Here is a 16854-nt window from a genome sequence, read left to right as displayed (position 1 = left end):
GGCACAGTCCCCCGCATCCAATGCACTGCCACAGGAGGCAGGTCTTTCTCTTACCTCGCCCCCAAAACCTGGAACTCCCTCCCCACCGACCTTCGCAAAACCAAAGACCTTCTGGTCTTCAGAAAGAACCTCAAGACATGGTTGTTCGATCAGTGAATCACCCTGCCCCCCCCGTTTCCGCTCCCCCAGCGCCTTGAGACCCTCACGGGTGAGTAGCGCGATCTACAAATGTTTTGATTGATTGATTGATGTAGGTGGGTCCGGTATTGTGGAAGGCCTTGTAAGCGTGGGTGAGGAGCTGGAAGTGGCAACGTTGACTTACAGGGAGCCAGTGGAGTGTTCTGAGGTGGGGAGTAATGCTGGTCCTTCTAGGAAGGTCAAGGACGGGTCTCGCTGATGATTTGGAGGTTTTGGGGTTCTTTGGAGGTTCCGGCATAGAGTGCGTTGCCGTAGTCGAGGCGATGAGGGCCTGAGTGACAGCCTTCCTGGTGGTGATAGGTATCCAATGGAAGATCTTACGGAGCATACAGAGGATGTTGAAGCAGGCTGAGGAGACCGAGTTGATCTGTTGTTTCATGGTTATGTGGGTGTCCAGAATGATCCTGAGGTTGCATGTGTGGCTTGTTAGTGTAGGAGGGGGACCGAGGGTGAGCAGCCACCATATATAATCCCAGGGAGATGGCTTGTTACCAAAGTTGAGAATTACTGTTTTATCTGAGTTTAGCTTGAGGCAGTTTGATCTCATCCAAGGTGTTCTGGAATTTGGTTTGCGTGGTGTCGTCTGCAAAAGAGAGGGTGAGCTGGGTGTTGTCGGCGTAGGATATGATGTTGAATCCGTGGATACGAGCGATGTCGGCTAGCAGGGTCATGTATGCATTGAAGAGGGTGGGGCTGAGGGAGGACCTCGGGGTACTCCACAAATGGTGTCTTTCAGGCCAGAGACAAAGGGTGGGAGAAGGACTCTCTGTGTTTGGGCGGTGAGGAAGGCGGAGATTCAGTAGAGCTCATTGTCTCGCATGCCGATCATGTGGAGTCTGTTCATCAGGGTGTAGTGGGAGACGGTGTTGAATGCTGTGGATAGGTCGAGTAGGATGAGGGTGGCTGTTCCTCTGAGGTCAGGGGGAACGTCTGACATCGTCTGTGGCTGATATCAAGGCTCAGTGCTGTGATTCGGTCAGAAGTTGAATTGGGATGGGTTAAATAAGTTGTTGTGTTCAAGTTAATCTGTGAGCTTGCGGTTGATGGATTTTTCCACAGTTTTGGCAGGAAACGGAGGAGAGATATGGGGCGATAATCTTTTAGTTCGTTGGGGTCAGTAATAGTTTGACCTTGGCGTGTTTTCAGGCACTGGGGAAGGTGGGTCTGGTGATGGGGGTAATGAGGTATTCCGTGAGGATTCTTGCAGTTGCTTCTTTTCCTAAGTTGTAAAGGTAGTGCAGGCAGGGATCTAAGGGGGAGCCGGAGTTGATGGAGATCACTATGGCAATGGTGTCCTCTGTTGCAAGCTTCTTCCATTCAGAGATATGGGGTACATGGGAGGGGGAGGTGTGGCTTCAGGTGTGGGGGAGTTGAGGTCGGTGGGCTAGGTCTCCAAGTTTCTGTAGATGTTGGAGATTTTGTGGTGGAAGTAGTCTGATAGCTAGTCACAGAGGGTGGATTGTGTTTGTTGAAGCAGAGGAGCAGGTGAACTCCCTTATGATGCTGAATAGTTTTCTGGCTTGGTTGGTGCTGGATTGAATGAGGGTGGTGAGAGCTTCTTTCTTGGTTTCTCTGAGTTGATGGTGGTAGTCTTTGAGGGTGGTTTTGAAGGAGTCAAGGTTGGAGGGTGGCTTGTTGGAGCACCAACAGAACTCTAAACGTATAATCCAAATGAACTCCACCAAAAGCCTTCTCTGCGTCTAATGCGATTGCTGCAATATGATTGGTGGTCTGTGAGGCTAAATATATGATATTCAAAAATGTTCTAGAGTAATCCATTATATATCTACCTTTCACAAAACCTGATTGCTCAATGACAGTTAATTCAGGAATAATATAGTTAAGATGCAGAGCTAAGCTGTTCAAAAATCTTACAATCAGTGTTAATACGAAATGAGTGTGTAGTTCCCACACTGAGATAAATCCTTTCGTATCCTAGGAATCAGACAAAGCATAGCTTCCAAAAAAGTACTATGCACCTTGTTTATGGAGAGGAAGTATTGAAATAATTACAGCAATTTTGGAATAAAAAATGCAGAGAATTGCAAAATAAATTAAAAATAAAACTGGGCTAAAAGGTTCATCTTTGGGTACGAAGGGCTGCCTTAATTGCAACAGTTGAAATGCGCTTTTGCTGTGAAGAGAAATTAACTAAACTATCTTGATGTTTGGGAATTAAGTTAAAGAATTCATCTAGAGTCTTGGTCGATGGTTAATGTTCTGGAGTATTTAAATTAGTGCAATAATCCAGAAAACAATCCAAAATTCCATGATCAATATGATGTCTGCTACCTAGCTTATCATGGATAGTAGTCATTTAAAATGTTTGCCTTTTAATTTTGAGATAATTAGCCAATAGTTTGCCTCCTTTATTACGACCACCATAATATTTAATATTAATTTGTAACAGAGTCCAGCAAGTTCTTTCATTTGATTTTCTGTTAAACTCCATTTTAGTGTAAGTTAAACGGACCAATGTATTTTTGTGATTAGAGGAAATATATTCTGTTGCAACAAGGCAGAAGATTCTTTCACAGCTTTCACCTTCTTAACAGCTACATAGTCAATAATGAAACCTCTTGCAGTTGAATTGAAGGCATCCCAGATAAAGTTCATGTCTATATCTATCTTTTGATTGTTCTAAAAAAACTCAGCGGCAAATCACTCAAATTTCTCCACAGATGTATGATCTTTTATTATGGCATTATTAAGTCTCAATTAAAATTTGTAGCTTCTGACAATACATATTTGTCAATAATGACTGGGGAATGATCAGAAATTAGTATAGGACCAATTTCTGCTTTTGCTAAGGATTTTAGAATATTCTGATTCATAAATAAAAAATCTATCATAGGTCTGTTCTGATGTACTGAGGAGTAGAATGTAAATTCCGAAACATCAGCATTAAAAGTCCTCCAAGCATCAACTAAAGACTTTGAAAGAATACATTTTGTAAGATTTTTACATTTTGTTCGGTATGTTTTTGACTGAGAACATCTCTCTATGAATGGATTAGTTGGTTACAGTCACCACCAACAATTAAGTTGACATTAGAGCAAGACCTTAGCAAATGTGAAAAATTAACCCAGAACTAAAAATTCACCCCAGGAGGCACATACCTATTACATGAGGAACGCCATATTTCATTAATTGTGAGATTCAAGAGAAGCCATTTGCCATCATCATCCTTAATTACAGTATTAATATCCAGAATGTAAACACAAAACCTGACCCACCCATTTTTTTTATCAATTTATTATCTTTTATTAAGAGATTTCCTGCACAAGAACATTCTGGCACTTAAGTCTGGACAAATGTATGAGAACTCTTTGTTTTTCAGTAGGTATACAGAGAACTTTATTATTTAATGAAAGCACAAATAAGATTATTCATGAGACATATTCTTAAAAAGAAAAGATACTTTACATCTAGAATACAACAACTTGTGGTATCTATACTGTGAGTTATAGTAAGTTGAACAGTGTAAAAACAGTTTAAGCAATATAAAAGAAAGGCTAAGTTAAGACAGTTCCAAAAAGGACAGAAGGGAGAGAGGTAGAATAAAAAGGAAAGAACTACATGCAGAAAAGAGAAACAATATAGAAGGGGAGACAATGAAAACCACCATGTCGATTTGAAGAGGGGATGGCAAAAGGACAAATTGCTATTGCCAAATAAATCAAGAGATTAAAGGATCATGGAACCTGGAGAGGGTGGCACGAGAAAGGAAGAAGACAAACTGCCGTCAGCCCCCCTTGAAAAGAAAAGGAGAATAAGAAATTATTATATTAACAACATGTCTGCAGAAGATGCCCAGCACAGTAAGCACACATAAAACATAGTAAGGAAAAGAGAAAAGAATTGCATACCAAAAAGGAATAGATAAACAAAACATTGAATGGTGTATAGTGTGTGGCAGGAAGACACAGGAACACAAAACACTTCAATCAGATGTCTTGAACACAGACAGTATCTGTCAAGAAAAGATGTTGAAATGTTGACTATCAATATGAGAGAGCACATATGTCAACTAGATTATAGAGGAAAATATGGCTATGACAAGAATAAAACACAAGGAATCAAGTCAATTTCCATCCCTTCTCCTTTGTGTAGGAAAATAAACATCTTGAGATCTTCTGGATTGTCAAAGGTAGATGTTTTGTCTTTTAAAAATAACCTTAAAAAGACATGGATTTATGAGACCAAAGTGAGCGTTCATGGATCTTAAAGCCAGACAGAGATCAAGAAATTCATTTCCTCTACTAGCCCTTGCAATGTTTTGTGTGAAGAAAATCTTCTGATCGAGCCATGACATTTGTTTTTGTTGTTTGGCTGCAGAGGGAACATCCAATAGATCCAAGTATTGCAGAAAGTAAGTGGTGATCCTTTGTGCTAGCCTGAAGTAGATTATGTCTACGATTGATGCCCGACACAAGGAGCTCCTTTTATATTGAGAGACATACCATCTTTTCGACCACCAATCATAGGAATATTGAGCTGAAGAAAGGAAATCGTGTCTTAGCCTTCAGGAATCCCATATATATTTGTAAATTGTTGTGCCTGTTACGATTTTCCAAATCTTCAATATGTTTTTTGAGTAGAATGACTTCATTTGACAATAAAACTAAATTGGCTGCTATATCTTTAGTGTTACTTATTCTCTGCCCTACTTTGGAAATGTTGAACTCCAAACTAGACCATTTTTCATCCATTATGTGAAAAGTGATGGTAGTCTCAACCGTGAACGGTTTTAGATTTTTAATTTCATCAATGATATTTTCCAATATTAAAGATAGTGAAGATTTGGTTGGAGAAGAGGAATCTCTTTTTGCCCTTTTACTAACATTTCTTGTTTGGTCTTTGCAAGATGTGGTGGAATAGCAATGAATGAGGCATGGTTATAAACTCTATGACAATCCAGTATTATTAAGAAATGCTGAATATTCAGTAGTAAATATTAATGGTTAGTGAAAATATTCCATTAAAGAGAAACAGAACTAGAAGTCAAAAACAGGTAGCAAGTGAAGGTGAGGGGCACCTGTTTTTCCCAGCCAGTGCCTCCATGCAAAAAGCAAGTTATTTGTAGAATCTTCTAGGGCAACCCATAGGGACCTTTATTTTTTTTAAGTAGACAAATTTGTCTCCTCAATGACTAAGCATGGGTGAAGAGACATTCTCCTCAACTCTATCAGAAGAGGGCCACTGGAAAAAAATAAAAATAGCTTTAGGTATAATGAATGGTCTAGCTAGTAATCAGAGGCCCATGGGCTGCCACCAGTCAGAGAGTAGTTCTAGGCAAAGTTCTCTGCATGATACGGTGAGAGAGAAACTTCCGCCAAAGCTCCGGGAGTGGCTCTGAGGAAGCATACAAAATGACGACTGCAGCGGTGATGTGCTGGGAACAGTTGAACCAGTGAGATATCTTCAAGAGACCTAATTGGAAGGGTCTAAAAACTCACCCTGCTGCTCCCCTTATAATCCGTCACCACTGCAACTGGTCTGTCACCACAAGGGAGCCTGAATCATGCTGCAAATCCTACCCCGAGGTCTGAGTGAGCAGGCGAGCTAAGCATCAGCGCTGTCTTGTTGCCCTACGAATGCGCACTGTCTCATGTGTCTATAATGATCGGGACTGTTTGTTGTTTTTGTCAGCCTCTGTGTTTTGACATGTGTAAATGGGTTGCAGGCTCTCCCTTGCTTACCCTGACATCTGTCTATCATTCTACCATACCCGCACACTCAGTACCAGAACACTATTCCACAGACTGTTCTGTTCCTTCCTCTTGATTGTTCCCACTTCCCATCTGCTTCTCCTCCCCCCCCTTCCTGAGCCCGTGTTTCAGATACGTAAGGTCAGCTTTTCACTATCAGTCTGTTTTGTGAAATATAAATCCATTTAAAAGTCTTCTTTATCCTTTCCTCTTGTACACATCTTTTCATGTTTCAATAACCTTTAGAGCATTGAGGCACATTAGAGTAGCATATGTCACTAAACAAGCAACCAGCATTTCATAATGTATGTTTGTGTATGCACATGGGCAACTGCATATCTGGGGGGTGGAGGCATTATGTGCTTGACTCCAAATAGGTATTTGTGTGGGTACCAGTAGGTGTCTCGGCTTCTGTGTGCATTGTTGTTTGTATCTATGTTGTTCTGTTTGCCTACATGAATACATGGTGGGTCTATGTCAATGTGTGAGTGAATGTTGTATCTCTGCAAGTGTGAACACACTAAAAAATTTCAAACCTGTTGGCTGTGTCTGTGCTTGTTTCCTTTTACCTCTGTCACTGACTTTTTAAACATTGTCTTGTGGTGTCTGTTCCTATTATATCTGCCTTGGACTGTTCAGTGTTATCATGTGTATGGATAGGTTTGAACTGATCAATTGGTGATTGATCAATTGCTCATCTCCGTATACTTCATGGACAACTGCATATCTGGGGGGTGGAGGCATTATGTGCTTGACTCCAAATAGGTATTTGTGTGGGTACCAGTAGGTGTCTCGGCTTCTGTGTGCATTGTTGTTTGTATCTATGTTGTTCTGTTTGCCTACATGAATACATGGTGGGTCTATGTCAATGTGTGAGTGAATGTTGTATCTCTGCAAGTGTGAACACACTAAAAAATTTCAAACCTGTTGGCTGTGTCTGTGCTTGTTTCCTTTTACCTCTGTCACTGACTTTTTTAACATTGTCTTGTGGTGTCTGTTCCTATTATATCTGCCTTGGACTGTTCAGTGTTATCATGTGTATGGATAGGTTTGAACTGATCAATTGGTGATTGATCAATTGCTCATCTCCGTATACTTCTTCACTCAGGACATATTTACTTTCTTATTCTGTCCTTTTATCCTGTTACTTGGTAGGCAACTTCCTTTTTCTTATTATTATTCTCAGTATTAATCTCTGTACCCTTGTTCTTCAATCACTTCTTGGCATTTCAGCCCATAAATACATATTAATGTGTTCTCTGTCTGCTTTTATACCCTCATCATTCAGTTTAAGAGCCGGAAAGAGGAGCGTGAGCGTAAAGGATCCATCCCTTATCACCATGGTGGCAAAAAGCGGCAGCGCAGGATGGGGGTTCCTTTCCTGGTGCATGAAGATCACCTGGATGTCTCCCCAACACGCAGCACCTTCTCCTTCGGAAGCTTTTCTGGGATTGGAGAGGACAAGCGTGCCATTGAGAAAGGAGGATGGCAGACTGCAATATTAGGTGATGGATATTTAAGAATGTCAGTCGTACATGGTAGTTCGATTGTTGACTCTTTCCAGTCCACATTAATGGTGGATTAGACTGTGGTCATTTTGTCAAATCCTTCAGCATGTTCCCAGTTATTGAAAGTAATGTGACACTTGAGTACAAGTTCATCTATTCATTCATAACATTGGTTCATAAGTACTTTCCATTGAAAATTAAGGTTAAGCCCAACTATTTTTCTTAAATAAACGAAGAAAATGTAGATGCTTTCAAATACAAAAGTCCACAGAAGGTTCAAATATAATTTATTTTCTGTGTGCCTTATTTGTTTTTTTAAAAATGTTTTTATGATTCACCTATCTGTGGTTATTGTTTTTAATAATCAATATTTGTTTTTTTTTGTGGTAAGTGTTATCTCTTTATGCTTTTAGAGTGACTGGGACATTGTGACGCTTTTACTCTGATATATCATTTATTTCTGACATCACAAAATGTTTATGTTATGAGAGAGTGAGTGAAGCACTTTCCACCAAAAGCTGTTTGGCTCTGCTCAGATAAACAGCAAGAATGAAAACCATTTGAGCTTAAAAAAGGGTTTTTATAAAGATATTACTAGGTTCTGCACAACCTGGTCTTCCTATTAACTGGTATTATAAAATAGACGATATGTATCTGAATCTATAGCTCTTCAGAACAACCTAGGCTGTATTAAACCGACCTACATCATTTTCAGAGAGCATTCAATAGCTGGTGAATAACCTTTGAATGATGTGGCCTTATTTAGGTGTAGAGAAACAATGAATTGCTACGTGTTGACATGGGGAGGTCTGTAGCACACCAAAGCACTCCTATAACCCCTCTGACCGACAACAACCATCTATTTCCATAGCTCATTCTACACATCAAATTTGAAAACGATAACTTGCAGATGTGTTTATTTGTATGTTTTTTTAAAATATAATTTTTATCATTTATGGTTGCATTACAAATATCCTTTTGTTACAAAGACCTATCCATCACTGCCCTTATCTCAGCACTATTAATTATCTAAGCTTCTGATTTTTGGTTAGCGTGACCAGTGAATTTGAAGGAAGTTGTAAGATGCCAAAATAAACATGTAGTCCTTGTCATAAATATACAAAAGATTTTTGTGGTTATTTTTGAAGCAACATGCTATCCTGTGCCATAGTCCATTCCTCATGGTTTCAGCCACACTGCTTACATTTGCAGGCTTGATTTGCATGGCATGGGAATCCATATTCAGCAGAGATTATCTGTCCTGAATGATATTTCGCCTATACTTCAAACATAGATAAATTAAACGGAAGAGCAGGGAATTTTTTCTCAGGTGGAAAGGAGTGAAGTGGAATGTAAATTAAATCATAACCAACCAAACATGTCTCATTGGAAAAGAATAGCATTCAGAAAGACCTAGAAAATTAACAGTAGGAGGACTGGGTGCAATGTGATCTTAGGTCAGTAGAAACAGAATTATGATTTGGTAGTTGGGGGTATTTGAATTGAAGAAATATAGATGTTGGGAAAAACCACAAAAATTGAGATGTGGTTTTTGGAGAAACAGACCATCTCCTCCAGTCTGCCCCACAGATTCACACTCAACAAAACCTTCCCCTCGGTATCACAGTGGTAAAATAAAAAGCTGGATTAATTGTCCTCTTGTAGGAGAATTATTTTGTTTTTGCCGTAATCTAAGTTGCATACCTCCAATTATTTGTTAGTGCTGCTTTGCCTGGGTTGAATGACAAAATGTTTTCCTTATGCATTTCCTCTGATTTCCTGATTTAGTAGGCCATAAGAACAATGTAATGCACAATACAATTGTAGTGCAAATCACATCATCTTGCTTATTTTTAATTCCAGACATCCACATTTTATTAAGATGTCTAGCAGCCTCTCAAATCAAACTCCAAAAGGATTTGAAACATCTCACTTTTGCCGGGGTTAACTTACTTTAAACTGGTAGTTAGTGAACAAGGGTTAAATGGGGTTGCATTTAAACAAAGAGGACTCATGTTCTTACATTGAGAGTCCTTACAGTGGACCAAATGCTATAGGTTAGCAAGATTTTAGCATGGTGTGTGGAATGATCTCCCATCCTAAAGCAATGTATATTTATTGAGTGTTTGCATCTTGCAACACCAGGGTTCTTCTTCATTACCATCAGTGTATATATTACATTGGTTGCTATTTAAACAATTCATTTTTAGTAAATATCTCTCACATCTCCCTCTTTAATAGTGCTTGGTAATAATCTATCTGCTTTTTTCTAAATTCTCACCCTTTTTGGATGCTCACATTGGACCTTGAACCTACTGCAGCCTATTTTCTCACTATTGTTGTTCCTAAAATTTTATTGTGGATGATGTTCCTTTAGTAGGATGGTCAAGTGAGTTGTAATCTTTCTCATCTTCTTTCAAGACAAGTTTTAGAGTTTAATGGCAAAGGTAATTGGAGAATAGTTGTGTAATAACATCTCAATTACTGTATGACTCACCTATATCCAACACCTTAATTCTAGAATACAGAAGGAAATGTGTGTGAGAAGGTTGTAAATAGAGCCATTAATGTTTTTTTAATCAGATTACTAAGATTTACCATTATACTCCTGTCTTGCGGACAGGCCTGCCACGTATGGTCTATAAAATATAACCTTGTGGCAAATGCCATATTCAGTTATATAGCCATGTTTTTAAAAATGTTATGATAAAATAAATATACCTGATTTCCAAGCACATTCCATAAGAGTTTAAGCTGGGCACATAGGTTCTTCTTGCAGATATTACTACAAAGAGATTACATTTGTCCATTCTTTCTGTTCCTACATTCATTTTTACTTCATGGTTCTATGGCTGGAACCAAAGGAGATGATTCTTTTAAATGTTTCTTGAAGTTATAACAATTGAATTCCAAAGGGATTAGACACAAACTCACAAACCATCCCACTGCCATTTCAGATTTGAACTTGGGTCCCAAGAAATCAGAATTAAACTGTTGCAGGGTGGTAAAGTAACTTTCTAGGAATCCGGATCTACTAAGGTGGCCATTATGATGGCATAACAGTCATAAAGTCCAGCTTAAATGCCATAATGGATACAGAAAATTGTGTTGTCCTTTCGTGCTGTAACCTGTCCCTAAATAATTTGTGTTTCTTGGCTAATCCTTTAAATGTTCAATGGAACATAGGTGAAAAAGAATATTAGATACTAATGATTTGGTAACATGCAAACAAGGGAAAGGTAGTTATACATCAGGTGTCAGAAAACCTGTTCATATGCTGAGACCACGCCATTGTAAGTAACAAAGAAGAATAGATTTCATTGGTACGAGAACATAGAATTCCACAAGCACAAATAGCCATGTTCAATGCAATCCCTGCTTCTTCCTTATTCCTCAGGGAAGTTTACCCGTCGAGGAAGCTCTGATACAGCCACAGAGATGGAAAGCCTGAGTGCCAGGCACTCCCACTCCCATCATACCTTGCTCAGCGACATACCAGACCACTCCAACAGCCATGGAGAGAATACAGTGAAGGAAGGTATGCTTAACACTTACAAAATATATTGTCCTTTATTATCTGCCATCAAATGTGTCTGAGCCTATCAAAGCAAAGCTTATGCCATGAAATAGCAGAGTGTACAAACAATTGTATTAATTAAGAACCAATATTTCGATCATACCTTCTAATTAGTTGTTGAATTTCTAGCAGTCTGCTATATTAAAGTACAGATGAATGTGCATGTTACATGTGGTCACTGTGACAGCAATACACTTCTTTTATTAGAGGTTATTTTGCTGCTTTTGTTTAGAATGTCACAAATGACTGCTGCTTGTAGTGGCTGAACAATATTTTAAGACAGTCCCCATTGCCTGTATTTTGATGCTTTCTGCGGTTCTATGATCACTCTGTACTTGTTTCCTTTTAAAGCCATTGCTGACTTTTTTACATTGTCTTATGGTGTGTGTTCTAATTATATGTGTCTAAGACTGATCTCTATTTACATTTGCATGTCTGGGTTTGTACTGATTAATGAAAAATGTTCTACCTATCATAACAGAAAGTTACAATTCTATTAAGGACTCAGGTGCGAGGATTCTGCTTTTTAATCTTTTCTTCACTTATTATAAAAATTCACAGCAGCCATATTAACTTCATCTTATTATAAAGAAAAAGATAAACTAACATTCTTAAAAGGCCATGGGAAGGTTGCAACCATAATAACAGCCAATCATGTGATGGCAGTCATGGCATAGTCCATTGTCACCATCCATGCTGCCTCTTTGATTTGCACGAATCACGCAGTCCTCCTGTGTTTTCACAAGTCTTGTTTGGAGCCATCAAGTCCTAAGAAAGGTTCAGAAAGCAAAGAAAAAATCTTATAACTGCATCCTCAGAATAGACAAATATTCATGCCAACAGCAGTTGTATAAAACAATCAATGCAATCTAAATACAGTTAAGAACCAGAACTATGACAAGATCAATCATAATAAACCTCAACTTACTGAATAAGGGGAGGGGAACATCTGAGAATTATCTCTCTGGGTGGGATAATCCTTGCCTCTGAGTCCTTAATAGAATGCAAACTTTACATTACGATAGCTAGGATTTTTTTTATTCTATGTCAGGACCGGAGGTGACGGTTATGTTAGTTCAAAGCTTGTCAACCACCAACTAGGCTATATCTATCACCAGCTTGAAACAGAACCTCTTGAAAGTGGAATCATAGGACCCATCCGCCGCATTCATGATATTCTCCAGCTGAGCCCCCAGCTGAAAAGCCTTGGATGACATAGCTCCTCTGGCAGAATGCACCCCAAATATCCTTACATTAATTCCAGCCTCACTCATGACCCACTGAACCCACCGGAAGATCGTGGGCGAAGAGACCCCTCTATACGGTTCTTGCAAGCCAATCAAAAGTTGTTGTTCACCTGGTGAACGGAACTCCTTTGTCGTTTCCTCATTTGCTTTCAAGCAATGAACACCGCATAATTTAGGAAACTCCTCAAAAGCAGGGTAAAATATAATTCTAGTGTGAGATGCAGTCCTTCTGCTAACCGTAAATGATACCCCTTGCGGGGAAAATACTGTACATGTAATATCAAGGGCTCTAACATTCAAGACCCTATGACATGAGATGAGGCACCGTAACATGGCAGTTTTGGCAGAAAGCTCATTATGGGACAAAAATGACTGGGTTGCCTGGAATGAAAAAGGTTAAGGACTTGGTTGGCTTCCCAAAGGGCATACTAACGTGGCTCAGGTGGCAAGGATAAACAAATGTCCGCAACAATTTCTATCCAAAATAGATGTTCTCCCACTGGAGATCCATCTATTCGCTCATGACCTTCCGAGATGGCATAGTGAAAGGTTTTAATAGTCTGCTAAGCCAAACCCGTTGAGGAGAGCTCTGACAAAAAAATGAGAATTTGGACTATATCTGCAGCCATAGGATCCAGGCCTTGTATACACTAACCCATCCATCTCGTCCATGCCAAACTGCATCGCTTGACTGTTCTATCAGCGCACGGCTTGGACACGGGGATCTCATTCTGTCTCAAAAGTCCAGGGATCGTCCATCACCATCCGGTGTAGCAGAAGTCTGTGACCTCCAAAAGTGTGTTACTGAGTCCACATCTGCTAGTTAAAAAAAAAAAAAAACATATATATATATATATATATATATATATATATATATATATATATATATATATATTTATTTAAATTTCTTTATTGGCATTCTAGTCTTCATACATGTACAGAGAGAAAATACAAATGTCATAGTTTGCATGTAACATGGCATTATATTACAAGGGATATGAAGTACAGTCTGTATCAGGATGGATGTTGAACATGATTTCAAGGCCACCATAACAAAGTGGCAATATGTATACCTGGGGAAAGAGAGTCTCTACTCAACAGATTAATCCCAGGATCTGCCAATTAAAGAAAGTGCAATACATCAATAATATCCTCAAATAACATTGCAACTTTGCAGAACAAACAAATAAATAAACCTCTGTCTGGATCAAGCAATTTAAGAGAATGTATTTTATCATTGACGGAGTCTGGTGTGGAAAGGGAGGGGGCACGGGAGAAGGTAAAGAACATATATCTGTATGGAGTCCCATTAAGAAAGGGAGAGGGAGCCTGTAAGGAAGGGAAGTACACAGCCCGTGTCACATGGGGGTGCATGTTTTCGGGTTAGGACAGCACTCCTCATTGGCATTGTGTTTTGCGGCTCAGATCTTTGCTGAGTGTCAAGTGGACACCTCAAGGTAGCACCCTCCACTACTGTCAGACTATTTCAGGTGAGTTTATCTTGCCGGATGTGCATTGTATGTATCTGCCCCAGCCTGCAGTGTAAGTAGTAGCCCCTTGCAATCTGAGGCAACAAATCATTGCCTCTGACTCGGCTACTGCCCATTTGTGACTCACTCTCCGCCAAGTAATTACTGTAGGGGGGTTTTGGCCCTTCCACTGCATCGTGATAAGGCGCTTGTATAATACAGTCACTAGATCATTAAGTTTCAGGTAGTGCTTATTATGTTTGGTGCGCAATATGATTCCTAGCAGGCAAACCAACGGATTTGGGGGGATATGAACCTCCACAACATCTGATATTAGTTCCATTACCTGGTCCCATATGTGGCGCAGTGTAGGACACTCCCAAACCATGTGGATGAATGTTGCATCATTTAGATTACATCTAGGACATTTGGGATGTATCACAGGAAACATTTGCTAAGACGATGTGGTGTGAGATAAGTCTGGTGTACATAATTAAATTGTGTGTATTTTAGACGTGCATTGCGGGAGACTCGTTGAACCTGCTCAGGAGCCATGCTCCATTGTTGAGATGTAAGTGTTGTGTACAAGGAGTCCTCCCATTGCACCCTACTTCTAGATGGGGAGTGAGGGGGGTTCTCTCCCTTGAAGTGCTGCATATAAGGTTGAAATTACCTTACGGCCCAAATCATGGGTTAGTGTACATTGGAGTTCCAAGTGTATTGGTAGTTCCGCTAGTCCCTGAGGCCAGATGGTCGTGATTCCTGCCCTGAGTGCCAAGTAACATTAAAACTGACCAGCACCTATGTCAAACTGAACGCATATATAGGGAAAAGAAAGCAGATCACCCTTGTGATACAATGCACCCAATGGGGACAGACCAGCCTCTTGCCATAGCGTTGAGTCATATATTTCTAGGAGATTGTTTAAGGTTGGTATGCTCCATAAGGGAATCTGGGGCGCAAAGGGTTGTGGGGCTCGCTTGATGTGTATGTAGTGTTTCCATGTTTGTTTGGCAACCTGCAAGAGTATACTACCACCTCCCTTTGGTTTATCTGGGGAAAAAGCCATTCCAAAAGGTCTGTATTCCCTAGGAGCTCTTTCACCATGCTACCTTCTTCCGCTGCCACCCCCGTCAGCCACTTCATTGGCCACTGGAGTTGCGCTGCTCCGAAGTACAATTCAAGATCTGGAGCTCCAAGCCTCCTTTAAAGCTAGGGTGCTGGAGAACTGATAGTGATGTCCTTTTCCTTGCCTGGCCCCAGATAAGGGTAGACAGCAAGCCACGTAAGGCGGCAAAAAAGAACGGCGGCGGGAGCACCGGAATGGTTGCGGAGAAATACAATAGTCTTGGGATGACTAGCATCTTAGCAATCGATGCCCTCCCCATGGGTGACAATGGCAAATGCACCCAGAATTGCAGGGATCGGCGTATGGATGCTAACGCTTTCCCGTGGTTACTATCCAAAAGGTCCTTGGCCATGTGATATAGATTCACCCTAGATATCGAAAGGTGTCAAAGGCCCAGGGTAGGAGGTTGACCGGTAGTAGATGGTGTTGGCCTTGCTCAACCCCCCGCAACGGGAATATGCAGGACTTACCCCAGTTAATTTTGAGTCCTGTTAAATCGTCAGAGTGTCCCAGTATATCATAATAGTGTACTAGAGTTGAGGCCTTGTCTAGTATGTAAATAAGGAGATCGTTGGCATACAAGGAGACCATATGCCAGGTAGTTCCCACCGGATCCCCCAGTCTGGCCCTTCCTTACGTAGTATGGCAGTGAGTTACTCCCTAGCTAAGGCAAACATCACTGGTGCCAAAGAGCAATCCTGCAGAGTGCTGCGTTTTATACTAAAGAAGCGTGATATACATTGGCCTGTCCGAACCCGGGCTTTAGGATTAATATACAATATTTTAATCCATGGCAGAAAATTGGGGCCCATGCCAAAAGCTTGTAATACCTGAAGCAGGTAGCTCCAATTAACCGTATCAAACCCGTTTTCAAAATCTAAGGACACCAAAACTGGAACGTTAGGGTTCGTCTCTGAGACATCCATTATATGGTATTGGCGTATGATGTTAAAATGTGTAGCTCTACCTGGTATGAAACTGTTCTGGTCAGCATGAATTAAGGATTGCAGAGGGGGAGCAGCCTTTTACCAAGGATTTTGCTCAATATTTTATAGTCTAGATTTAACATGGAAAGTGGTCTGGAAGAACTCACCTCCGCGGGGTCTCTGCTTGGCTTAGGTAGTACAATAATTAGGGCTTCACTGAGGAAAGTGGGTAAGGTGCCTCGCTTGTGGGCCTCGATACAAACTTCTAAGAAGCACGTGGCAAGGGCGTCACTATATGTTGCGTAAAATTCAACCGGGAACCCATCAGCGCCCAGTGTCTTACCACGCACCATCTGTTGGGTAGCTATCTTCATTTCCTCTAATTGCAGGGGTTGTTCCAGTTCCTGACTTTGTGCTGATTTCAAAGTTGAAAGTGATCCCTCTTGCAGACATTCCTCTCTAAGTTGTAAGGGTGCATCTCCAGGAGATGAATATAACCCCTCATAATACTTAGTAAACACGTCATTGATGTCTATCTGAGAGGTTTTGACATCACCTTTATGATCCCGGATAGCCCCTATCAGTGTTTTGGGTACCCCCTTTCTGCAACAGCCATGCCAACACTTCACCAGGTTTGTCCCCCTCAGTATGCTGGTGGGCCATCAAGACTTTATAATCCAGGTCACTCAAGATAGAGATATGGAGTTTGGGGTCTCTGAACTCACAATTTCAAAATACATCTTTTGGTAAAGTTGTTTTTTAGATTGTCAATTTGAAAGTGCCACTTTTAGAAAGTGGGCATTTTCTTGCTTAACCATTCTGTGCCTCTGCCTAATTGTGTATTTTATGTCTGGGTCAGACTGGCAGTTGGGCTGCTGTGAATTTTCTCTACACAGTGACACAAAGGAGGCTGGGGTGTAGCCTGCCTATCCAATGAGTCTCCTGGGCAAGAGTGGGGAGGGAAGAGCTGACTCTTACACCTGAAAGGGCTGTGCCTGCCCTCACACAACGCAGTCTCCAAACCCCAGGTGTGTGTTTGGGGCCAAGCCTGGGCAAGACAGGATCTTGTCCACAACAGAGACTTTCCTA

General features: G+C 40.7%; 1 protein-coding gene across 1 annotated transcript in view; it reads left to right on the top strand.

Annotated features, from left to right (window-relative positions):
* The window catches only part of UNC80 (unc-80 homolog, NALCN channel complex subunit), a 2774722-nt gene that overhangs the window by 518176 nt on the left and 2239692 nt on the right, over positions 1–16854 (top strand). Inside the window, exons 10-11 of the mRNA XM_069225668.1 lie at positions 7198–7414; positions 10815–10955. Of these exons, the coding sequence (XP_069081769.1) occupies positions 7198–7414; positions 10815–10955 (358 nt within the window). The remainder of the gene's footprint in view (positions 1–7197; positions 7415–10814; positions 10956–16854) is intronic.

This window comes from Pleurodeles waltl, chromosome 3_1 (genome assembly GCF_031143425.1).
Source record: "Pleurodeles waltl isolate 20211129_DDA chromosome 3_1, aPleWal1.hap1.20221129, whole genome shotgun sequence".
NCBI lineage: Eukaryota > Metazoa > Chordata > Amphibia > Caudata > Salamandridae > Pleurodeles > Pleurodeles waltl.
Note: the sequence above shows the minus strand (reverse complement) of the source record. Positions and strands in the feature narration are given on the sequence as shown.